Source organism: Carcharhinus amblyrhynchos, unplaced genomic scaffold, assembly GCF_965287045.1.
Source record: "Carcharhinus amblyrhynchos unplaced genomic scaffold, sCarAmb.v2.hapA scaffold_41, whole genome shotgun sequence".
Taxonomy (NCBI): domain Eukaryota; kingdom Metazoa; phylum Chordata; class Chondrichthyes; order Carcharhiniformes; family Carcharhinidae; genus Carcharhinus; species Carcharhinus amblyrhynchos.
This window is the reverse complement of record NW_027649782.1, coordinates 4,533,956-4,547,612: the sequence shown is the minus strand read 5'-3', so window position 1 is coordinate 4,547,612 and position 13,657 is coordinate 4,533,956. Positions and strand designations below refer to the sequence as shown.

General features: G+C 48.6%; 1 protein-coding gene across 1 annotated transcript in view; it reads right to left on the bottom strand.

The window, feature by feature from the left end:
* The window catches only part of LOC145335785 (proproteinase E-like), a 110,747-nt gene that overhangs the window by 10,612 nt on the left and 86,478 nt on the right, over nucleotides 1-13,657 (bottom strand). Inside the window, exon 7 of the mRNA XM_080181515.1 lies at nucleotides 4,357-4,499. Coding sequence (XP_080037641.1) covers nucleotides 4,357-4,499 — 143 coding nt within the window. The remainder of the gene's footprint in view (nucleotides 1-4,356; nucleotides 4,500-13,657) is intronic.

The following is a 13,657-nucleotide window of genomic DNA, read 5'->3' as shown; positions in this document are numbered from 1 at the left end:
AATGAATAAAAGGTGGAAAGTTGTGGGAAAATGTCAATAATGGTTAGGTATGAAATCCCACAAGGTGAGACATATTTAGCACTTTTTAAACTGCTATTATCATTCCTTCCAATCTGAGTTTAACCCAATGGTCACTGTTTATCATCTAAAAACACTTATTTAGTGAAATATTAAATATTTTGTTGAAAAACATCAAATCCTGAGGGGGTTTGCTGGAAAGGATATTTCTACTTGTGGGACAGACCAGAACTAGGGCACACCGTTTAAAAATAAGGCGTTTTAATCAGAGATGAGGAGAAATATTTTCCCTTGTAGGCTCTGGAATTCCATTCCCCAGAGCAAGAATCACACTTCAGCTTAACCCAGGCGATGGATTTATCACGGGGGGTGGCACTGCTGCCTCACAGCACCTAAAGCCCCTCATCGTTCCTGAGCATCTTTTTCTGCATGGGTTTCCTCCGGGTGCTCCAGTTTCCTCTCACAGTCCAGAGATACAAAGAACAAAGAACAACACAGCACGGGAAACAGGCCCTTCGGCCCAACGAGCCCGCGCCGCCATTTTAACATTGTGAGTCCCCTCTCCACCCATGACCCTTGTCTATGCTTATGGCACTCCACATTGGAAACCAGATTGAGGGGAGACTAATTTAGGGACAATTTGTTACACCAATCAGCCTAAGAGCACATCTTTGGGGTGTGGGAGGAAACCGGAGCACCCGGAGAAAACCCACGCAAGCACGGGGAGAATGCACAAACTCCCGCAGACACCGGCCCAAATCCATGTATCTGCACAGCAAACAGTGATAGTCACTGAGCTGTCATGTTGCCCAGCATCTGGTCCAGTTTAAGCGTACACCAACAACGTGAAGCACTAGGCTACTCTCGAAACATCCAAGAGTAGCCCTCGTATGACTCACCGCGTGTATGCCCCTTGTTGGACAACAAGGCGGACCGAAGCCCCTGGGGATTAAATGTGTGGGTTAGGTTGATTGGCTATGTAAAATTGCCCTTTAGTGTCAGGGGGACTAGCTAGGGTAAATGCATGGGGTTATGGGGATAGGATCTGGGTGGGATTGTGGTCGGTACAGATGGGCCAAATGGCCTCCTTCTGCACTGTAGCGTTCTATGGTTCTTGTGCTGTAATTTTCTTTTTCTTTGGGATATGGTCCCCGGAAGGCTAGGGAATATTCTGTGGAATAGAACTCCCTGGTGTAGAAGGAGGCCATTTGGCCCATCGAGTCTGCACCAATCACAATTCTATCCAGGCCTTATTCCCGTAACCCCAAACATTTACCCTGCTAATCCCCCTGACACTAGGGGTAATTTAACATGGCTAATCAATCTAACCCACGTATCTTTGGACTGTGGGAGGAAACCAAGACTCCTGGAGGAAACCCACGCAGACATGGGGAGAATGTGCAAACTCTACACACACAGTGACCCAAGCCAGGAATTGAACCTGGTTCCCTGGTGCTGTGAGGCCGCCCGTAATATACAGAGGGCTTCAGGTCGCAGTGGTTTTTTTTAACCAGGTTGAGCAGTTAATTAAAAGTTTTGGGTCAGGGCATCTAGATAGGTCAAACTTTTTTTACCACACTGAAAGTCAGGGCCCCACGTGCTGCCAATAATATCGCCTTCCGTTTTTCATCTCCTTCAATGTTTTTAGCATGGAAATGGAAATGCATCTGCTCTGTGTATTGGACCCAGTTTTTCCTGCTGCTGTCCCAGGTTCCCTGAAAAGAGGTGTAATGGCTTTCTCGAACTGGAAAAAAAATTTTGACTTGGGGAAGTTGTCTGGAGGGAGGGATAGAAGAAAAAGGAAAAATTCTCCTCGTTGCCAGTGTAGTAATTCAGCCAAATGCTAGTTTCAAGGTCACCAAATGCCCTTTATTATTAACCAAAGAGAAGGGCTGTGCTTGCGGCTTACAGCCAGACATCTCTGGACTCCATCCACCCAGATTGAGCAGCAGGTTTAACCCCCTCCTGTCTGCTTCTCATTGGGTGAGCCCCTATTTGCCCAATAAGTAAGCTCGTACTCCACGAGATCTATCGTCGATCCCCCGTAGGGCTTTGCGGCTATCATAACCCCCCACCAGCACGATAGGTTCAATTTGCCTCCCTAGTGTCAGCATCCAACACTGTTACGGCAGGAACGCACCTCAATATAGAACTACAGTCCCATCACTCTGTCCCCGCGAGCTACCTTAGCGTAACAGACAGTGGAATGTCATACCAATGTGTTAAACATTCACACACCAGCAGTAATTCAGAGACTTAAGTGCCACGGTTGAGTAATATTCAATGAAATGTAGATAACTGTATATCGGGAGAGCATTTCCAGTATTTATTCCCCTCACTGTAGCAAGGTTGCAATTGATATCTTTCTCAATATTAGGAAGGTTGGAGGTTCACAAATACAAGTCTTAGATAAAGTCTATTCAGAATTTTCACCCTACTCGATCCCTGCCAGGATAAAGCTGTTGATGGGAATAGGAAAGCAGATAATTTAAGGAGTATTGTGCCTCAGTTACCCTGATTTCACACATTTCTAAGGGCAGAGATGAGCAGGTCAGAACCCAGGGACCTCAACTGGATAAAATGTTGGCGTTTTAGTCAAGTTTGCCCAAACCACGATGCTAATTTGGATCAGAAATCTGGCCTAATCCCATTGCACAGCCAATGTTGTCCCTACGCCATCCCACACACACTTCTTCATTTAAAAATCTGATCATTTCTCACGCACTTTGGGCTCCTTACACTCTGTGCGCAGGGTGGTGGGGATGTCCAACCACTGGCTAGTAATATTTGGCAAGGGTAGGAAATGAGCTTTTCTTTGACGGGGGGGGGGTTTCCAGCACTGGGAAATGGAAGACTGTTTGACTCTTTACCTCCTCCCTGCATCCCAGATCAGAAGCAAGGATGGAATCCCTGACAAAAACACTCGGTTCCAAACCTCTCACCCCATGGATTCTCACTCAAGACGCTCTGTCACTCAGTACTGGAGCATTCCCATTCAATACCGTGCTCTTCTGCGCATGAAAACATAGCAAGTAGGAGAAGGAGTAGGCCATTTGGCCCTTTGAACCTGTTCCGCCATTCAATATCTCTCTTCCATGCCCTAGTGCTCTCTCCACACCCCTTGATACCTTTAGAGTCTAGAAATCTATTTCCTTCTTAAATATATTCAGTGATTTGGCCTCCATAGCTTGTGGTGAAGCTTCTCCTTATCTCTGTCCTAAATGGCCTACCCCGTACCCCAAGATTGTGGCCCCTTGTTCTAGACACCCCAGCCAGGAGAAATGAGATCCCTGCATCCCAGTCTGCCCAGCCCCCTCAGAATTTCATGCGTTTCACAGTGAGATTCCCTCTCACTCTTACAGGCCCCGTTGACCCAATCTCTCCTCATATGACAATCGCAGTCCAGTGAACGCTTGCTGCTCCCCCCTCTATGGCGAGTATATCCTTTCTTAGCTTCTCAGGGTTAATCTGCCAGTTATGTGTCCTCTCATCCTGTGGGCCAGCACGAAGCCTGAGCAAGCGCACCTTCATTAAACTACCTGTGACTGAAAGCAATCCCATCTGACTAGACTTGAGCTCAGGGGCTTGGTGATGAAAGGCAGGTGACCTAAGGGGCAAACGCCACACATTCATTCCCCTCTTCCCATGATTCACCATCACCTTCTCAGGGGCAATTAGGATTGGACAACTTGCCATAGCCACTCACGTAGAACCCTACAGTGCAGAAAGAGGCCCTTCGGCCCATCGAGTCTGCACAATCCCACCCAGACCCTACCACCCATATCATACCCACTAATCCCCTCTAACCTACACATCCCTGGACACTAAGAGGCAATTTCTTAGCACAGCCAGTCAACCCAACCCGCACATCTTTGGACTGTGGGAGGAAACCGGAGCACCCGGAGGAAACCCACGCAGACATGGGGAGAATGTGCAAACTCCACACAGACAGTGACCCGAGCCAGGAATCGAACCCAGGACCCTGGAGCCGTGAAGCAGCAGTGCTAACCCACTGTGCTACCGTGCCGCCCCATGAAAAAGAGTCACAAAGTGTAAGCAAAACAAAAGTTTGTCTTGGTTTCCTTTGATGAACACAGATACAATAAGATAAAAGCAAAATACTGCGGATGCTGGAATCTGAAACGGAAAATCTCAGCAGATTTGACAGCATCTGCGAGGAGAGAATAGAGCCAATGTTACTTTCTCCATGCTCTGACGAAGGGTCATCCTGACTTGAAACGCTGGGTCTATTCTCTCTCTGCTGGGACTTTCCGGTATTTTCTGCTTTTGCTGTCATGCAATAACGTTTCGTTGAACCAAGTCGATTTAATGACCTACTTCGCAGGCAGTCTTGGAATAGCCTCCAACACAGATCATGGTGTCCATCACATCGTTACCCCACCAGTCCGCTCGGCTACAGACGTCTTGGGCCACCGCTGGAAGAACGGTTTGCTGCAGCTTGCGTGGCTTACTCGCCTTCGCTACACAACACCAAACACAGGGCATCAGTCAAAGGGACAAAACAAGAACAGATCAGCTTTCTGGTCCAACAGAAAGAAATTCAAATACAAATATCTCGCTGTGAAACCTTCAATCGGCAGCAGCCCCCGACTGAAGGCTGGCACTCAAAGAGTCCGTGTTGCTGTGGCAACATGCGTGTTTACATACATGTGTCAGTCTGAAGCAGTGATGGCAGATGCTTATTTCTATCACATGGATGACCAGGAACCTCTCCCACTCTTACTGCCCGCCATTGGCAAGTGTTGAAGGATTTACAAGTTGACATTCAATATTCTTTGGCCACCTTATAAATGCCTCAAGCACCAAGCCCTGGAGTGTGACTCGAATCCACAATGGTTGGCATAGGGCCAGAGACACTACCCACTGCACTGGAAGGCCATTCGCTGCCATTTTAATGCCATCATTGCCAGCACTGAAAAGACATATTTCATGAACTAGGCTTGAATTAGAGCAGAATCCTTACAGTGCAGGAGGAGGCCATTTGGCCCATTGAGTTCTGCGCTGACAACAATCCCTTGGAGGCCCTATCCCCATTCTTCACCCTGCTAGTCCCTCTGACACTAAGGGTCAATTTAGCACGGCCAGACCACCTAACCTGCACATCTTTGGACTTGGGAGGGAACCGGGGCACTTGGAGGAAACCCACGCAGACACGAGAAGGACGTGTGAACACCACACAGACAGTCAGCCAAGGCCAGAATCAAACCTGGGTACCTGGCACCGTGAGGCAGCAGTGCTAACCACTGTGCCACCGTGCTGCAAACTCCTCAAGAGTGGTAGACTTAGGGATAACCTAATTGAGGTGGTTAAAATGATTGAAAAGTTTGACAGGGTTGAGAGAAGGGAAACTATTTCCTCTGCTGAGGGAGTAGCCCTGAACAGTGACCTGAAGGGTGGCATGGTGGCACAGTGGGTTAGCACTGCTGCCTCACAGCGCCAGGACCCTGGGTTCAATTCAGTTAGGTCACTGTCTGTGTGGAGTCTGCACGCCCTCCCCGTGTCTGCGTGGCTTTCCTCCAGATGCTCCAGTTTCCTCCCACAGTCTAAAAGGTGCGTGGGGCTAGGTGTATTGGTCATGCTAAATTCTCCCTCAGTGTACCCGAGCCGGCGCCGGAGTGTGGCAGCTAGGGGATTTTCACAGTAACTTCATTGCAGTGTTAATGTAAGCCTACTTGCGACAATAATAAATAAACTTGAAAATTAGAACTACCCCATTCAGGAGAGATGTTAGGAAGCATTTCCTTACATGAAGGATAACAGAAGTCATCCCAACAAAAGCATTGTTGAGTCTGGGAATAAATGGAAAATTTGAAAGTTGAGATTGATCTATTTTTGTTCAGCTGGGGGGTATCAAGGGTTATGGAACTAGCATGGAAAAATGGAGTTAAGATACAGATCAGATACAATTTAATTAAACAGTGGAACTGAATCAAGGCTCTGAATAACCTCTTCCTACTTTTATGTTCTTACAAGGTCACTTCCAATAGATACAAAGAATTGTTGGTATTTTTGGCTAACTGATTCTCTAATACATTGTACATGAAGGGTTGTGATTCTTGGTAGTGTTTTATTTCGGTGCGAAGGGTAGGGTTACACATTCCTCAAAAGCAGCAAGAAAATTCTCTGAATGGGGATTCCTCTGAGTGTTGCTATGAAGAGAGGGAAAGAGGCAAAAGGACTTCAAAAGAGAGAAAGGTTGGTGCGACTGTGATGATGAGAGGGATTGACAGAGTGGACGTTCAGAGGCTATCTCCTTGGATGGATGTAGCTGTTTCTAGGCTAGCTGATAGAAGACAGAGGGTGGTGGTTGATGGGGAATATTGAACCTGGAGTTCAGTTACAAGTGGTGTACCTTAGGGATCTGTTTTGAAGCCACTGCTGTTTGTCATTTTTATAAATGACCTAGATGAGGGTGTAGAAGGATGGATTAGTAAATTTGCTGATGACACCAAAGTGGGAGGAGTTGTAGACAGTGAGGATGGATGTTACAGTTTGCAGAGGGACATAGATAAGCTGCAGAGCTGGGCCGAGAGGTGGCAAATGGAGTTTAATACGGAAAAGTGTGAGGTGATTGACTTTGGTAAGAGTAACAGGAGTACAGAATATAGGGCTAATGGAAAGACTCTTAGTAGTGTCGACGAGCAGAGAGATCTCGGGGTACATGTGCATAGCTCCCTGAAAGTTGGCACCCAGGTTGATAAGGTTGTTAAGAAGGCGTAAGGTGTGTTAGCTTTTATTGGTAGAGGGATTGAATTTCGGAGCCGTGAGGTCATGTTACAACTGTACAAAACTCTGGTGCGGCCGCACTTGGTGTATTGCGTATGGTTCTGGTCATAGTTTAGGTTAGAGGGTCATTAGATTGGTTCCACTGGTCAGCGCAACATCGAGGGCCGAAGGGCCTGTACTGCGCTGTAATGTTCTATGTTCTATAACTATAAGGTTCATGGTGGGAGATATAGGACGGATGTCCGAGGTAGGCTCTTCACTCAGAGAGTGGTTAGGGTGTGGAATGGACTGCCTGCTGTGATAGTGGAGTCGGACACTTTAGGAACTTTCAAGCGGTTATTGGATAGGCACATGGAGCACTCCAGAAAGATAGGGAGTGGGATAGCTTGATCTTGGGTTCGGACATAGCTCGGCACAACATCGAGGGCCGAAGGGCCTGTACTGTGCTGTACTGTTCTATGTTTCTATGTACTGAATATCAACTTAACTGAGAAAGCAGGTGCCTAACACCAGGCACACCCACCCTGGCGATACCTGGAGAGATATCCCCTGCTCATCATGTTGCACAGTATCACAGAATTGTCACGGTGCAGAAGGAGCACATTTGGACCATCGTGTCTGCACTGAAATCCAAATGAGCAAAATGCTTCAGTGCCATGAGTGTCATGTTTTTGGATTTTTGATCATTTGGAACACACAAATTGCAGAAGCTAATCTGTGTTCCACCAGCTCCCATCGACAGCAATGGAAAGAATGGCTAGCTCCCCTGTTCCAGCTGTTAGTTGGGGTCAGGGCAAATCCTCAGCTCCTCTTCCAGCAGTGACGTGGGAGCTCTGACAGTCACCGGGGCAGGGCCGGTCAGCCTGGTCTGATTCAAATGACAGTATTTCCAGAGCTCAGCACGTCCTCACTGTCAGACTAAACCTTCATCTCTCAATTGGAACTCCTACCTACAGCCAATGAACTAAGAGGTGACACACCACTCAGACACAGCCGACACCAGAGGGTGCACTAACTCCAGTTATTATCAACATAAATCTGTTCTCCAACACATTCCAGTCCAATCATTCTGACAATAACACACTCACCCAACACACACCGACAACACACTCACCCTACACTCACCGATAACACACTCACCCTACACACACCGATAACACACTCACCCTACACTCACTGACAACACACTCACCCTACACACACCGATAACACACTCACCCTACACACACCGATAACACACTCACCCTACACACACCGATAACACACTCACCCTACACTCACTGACAACACACTCACCCAACACACACCGATAACACACTCACCCTACACTCACCGATAACACACTCACCCTACACTCACTGACAACACACTCACCCAACACACACCGATAACACACTCACCCTACACTCACCGATAACACACTCACCCTACACTCACCGATAACACACTCACCCTACACACACCGATAACACACTCACCCTACACACACCGATAACACACTCACCCTACACACACCGATAACACACTCACCCTACACACACCGATAACACACTCACCCTACACACACCGATAACACACTCACCCTACACACACCGATAACACACTCACCCTACACACACCGATAACACACTCACCCTACACTCACCGATAACACACTCACCCTACACTCACCGATAACACACTCACCCTACACTCACCGATAACACACTCACCCTACACACACCGATAACACACTCACCCTACACACACCGATAACACACTCACCCTACACACACCGATAACACACTCACCCTACACACACCGATAACACACTCACCCTACACACACCGATAACACACTCACCCTACACTCACCGATAACACACTCACCCTACACACACCGATAACACACTCACCCTACACACACCGATAACACACTCACCCTACACTCACTGACAACACACTCACCCTACACACACCGATAACACACTCACCCTACACACACCGATAACACACTCACCCTACACACACCGATAACACACTCACCCTACACACACCGATAACACACTCACCCTACACGCACCGATAACACACTCACCCTACACGCACCGATAACACACTCACCCTACACTCACTGACAACACACTCACCCTACACTCACCGATAACACACTCACCCTACACACACCGATAACACACTCACCCTACACACACCGATAACACACTCACCCTACACACACCGATAACACACTCACCCTACACACACCGATAACACACTCACCCTACACACACCGATAACACACTCTCCCTACACACACCGATAACACACTCACCCTACACACACCGATAACACACTCACCCTACACACACCGATAACACACTCACCCTACACATACCGATAACACACTCACCCTACACACACCGATAACACACTCACCCTACACACACCGATAACACACTCACCCTACACACACCAATAACACACTCACCCTACACACACCGATAACACACTCACCCTACACACACCGATAACACACTCACCCTACACATACCGATAACACACTCACCCTACACACACCGATAACACACTCACCCTACACACACCGATAACACACTCACCCTACACTCACTGACAACACACTCACCCTACACACACCGATAACACACTCTCCCAACACACACCGATAACACACTCACCCTACACACACCGATAACACACTCACCCTACACACACCGATAACACACTCACCCTACACTCACTGACAACACACTCACCCTACACACACCGATAACACACTCACCCTACACACACCGATAACACACTCACCCTACACACACCGATAACACACTCTCCCAACACACACCGATAACACACTCACCCTACACACACCGATAACACACTCACCCTACACACACCGATAACACACTCACCCTACACTCACTGACAACACACTCACCCTACACACACCGATAACACACTCACCCTACACACACCGATAACACACTCACCCTACACACACCGATAACACACTCACCCTACACACACCGATAACACACTCACCCTACACACACCGATAACACACTCACCCTACACACACCGATAACACACTCACCCTACACACACCGATAACACACTCACCCTACACTCACTGACAACACACTCACCCAACACACACCGATAACACACTCACCCTACACTCACCGATAACACACTCACCCTACACTCACCGATAACACACTCACCCTACACGCACCGATAACACACTCACCCTACACTCACTGACAACACACTCACCCTACACTCACCGATAACACACTCACCCTACACACACCGATAACACACTCACCCTACACACACCGATAACACACTCACCCTACACACACCGATAACACACTCACCCTACACACACCGATAACACACTCACCCTACACACACCGATAACACACTCACCCTACACACACCGATAACACACTCTCCCTACACACACCGATAACACACTCACCCTACACACACCGATAACACACTCACCCTACACACACCGATAACACACTCACCCTACACTCACTGACAACACACTCACCCTACACACACCGATAACACACTCACCCTACACACACCGATAACACACTCACCCTACACACACCGATAACACACTCACCCTACACACACCGATAACACACTCACCCTACACACACTGACAACACACTCACCCTACACACACCGATAACACACTCACCCTACACACACCGATAACACACTCACCCTACACTCACTGACAACACACTCATCCTACACACACCGATAACACACTCACCCTACACACACCGATAACACACTCACCCTACACACACCGATAACACACTCACCCTACACACACCGATAACACACTCACCCTACACACACTGACAACACACTCACCCTACACACACCGATAACACACTCACCCTACACACACCGATAACACACTCACCCTACACTCACTGACAACACACTCATCCTACACACACCGATAACACACTCACCCTACACACACCGATAACACACTCACCCTACACACACCGATAACACACTCACCCTACACACACCGATAACACACTCACCCTACACACACTGACAACACACTCACCCTACACACACCGATAACACACTCACCCTACACTCACCGATAACACACTCACCCTACACTCACCGACAACACACCCACCCTACACACACCGATAACACACTCACCCTACACGCACCGATAACACACTCACCCTACACTCACTGACAACACACTCACCCTACACTCACCGATAACACACTCACCCTACACACACCGATAACACACTCACCCTACACACACCGATAACACACTCACCCTACACACACCGATAACACACTCACCCTACACACACCGATAACACACTCACCCTACACACACCGATAACACACTCTCCCTACACACACCGATAACACACTCACCCTACACACACCGATAACACACTCACCCTACACACACCGATAACACACTCACCCTACACTCACTGACAACACACTCACCCTACACACACCGATAACACACTCACCCTACACACACTGACAACACACTCACCCTACACACACCGAAAACACACTCACCCTACACTCACTGACAACACACTCACCCTACACACACCGATAACACACTCACCCTACACACACCGACAACACACTCACCCTACACACACCGATAACACACTCACCCTACACACACCGATAACACACTCACCCTACACACACTGACAACACACTCACCCTACACACACCGAAAACACACTCACCCTACACTCACTGACAACACACTCACCCTACACACACCGATAACACACTCACCCTACACACACCGACAACACACTCACCCTACACTCACCGAAAACACACTCACCCTACACTCACTGACAACACACTCACCCTACACACACTCACAACACACTCACCCTACACACACCGATAACACACTCACCCTACACACACCGACAACACACTCACCCTACACACACCGATAACACACTCACCCTACACTCACTGACAACACACTCACCCTACACACACCGATAACACACTCACCCTACACTCACTGACAACACACTCACCCTACACACACTCACAACACACTCACCCAACACACACCGATAACACACTCACCCTACACACACCGACAACACACTCACCCTACACTCACCGAAAACACACTCACCCTACACTCACTGACAACACACTCACCCTACACACACCGATAACACACTCACCCTACACTCACTGACAACACACTCACCCTACACTCACCGAAAACACACTCACCCTACACTCACTGACAACACACTCACCCTACACACACCGATAACACACTCACCCTACACTCACTGACAACACACTCACCCTACACACACTCACAACACACTCACCCAACACACACCGATAACACACTCACCCTACACACACCAACAACACACTCACCCTACACTCACCGAAAACACACTCACCCTACACTCACTGACAACACACTCACCCTACACACACCGATAACACACTCACCCTACACTCACTGACAACACACTCACCCTACACACACTCACAACACACTCACCCTACACACACTGACAACACACTCACCCTACACACACCGAAAACACACTCACCCTACACTCACTGACAACACACTCACCCTACACACACTCACAACACACTCACCCAACACACACCGATAACACACTCACCCTACACACACCGATAACACACTCACCCTACACTCACTGACAACACACTCACCCTACACACACCGATAACACACTCACCCTACACACACCGATAACACACTCACCCTACACACACCGATAACACACTCACCCTACACTCACTGACAACACACTCACCCTACACACACCGATAACACACTCACCCTACACACACCGATAACACACTCACCCTACACACACCGATAACACACTCACCCTACACTCACTGACAACACACTCACCCTACACACACCGATAACACACTCACCCTACACACACCGATAACACACTCACCCTACACACACCGATAACACACTCACCCTACACTCACTGACAACACACTCACCCTACACACACCGATAACACACTCACCCTACACACACCGATAACACACTCACCCTACACACACCGATAACACACTCACCCTACACTCACTGACAACACACTCACCCTACACACACCGATAACACACTCACCCTACACACACCGATAACACACTCACCCTACACACACCGATAACACACTCACCCTACACACACCGATAACACCCTCACCCTACACTCACCGATAACACACTCACCCTACACTCACTGACAACACACTCACCCTACACACAGCGATAACACCCTCACCCTACACACACCAATAACACACTCACCCTACACACACCGATAACACACTCACCCTACACACACCGATAACACACTCACCCTACACACACCGATAACACACTCACCCTACACACACCGATAACACACTCACCCTACACTCACCGAAAACACACTCACCCTACACTCACTGACAACACACTCACCCTACACACACCGATAACACACTCACCCTACACTCACTGACAACACACTCACCCTACACACACTCACAACACACTCACCCTACACACACTGACAACACACTCACCCTACACACACCGAAAACACACTCACCCTACACTCACTGACAACACACTCACCCTACACACACTCACAACACACTCACCCAACACACACCGATAACACACTCACCCTACACACACCGATAACACACTCACCCTACACTCACTGACAACACACTCACCCTACACACACCGATAACACACTCACCCTACACACACCGATAACACACTCACCCTACACACACCGATAACACACTCACCCTACA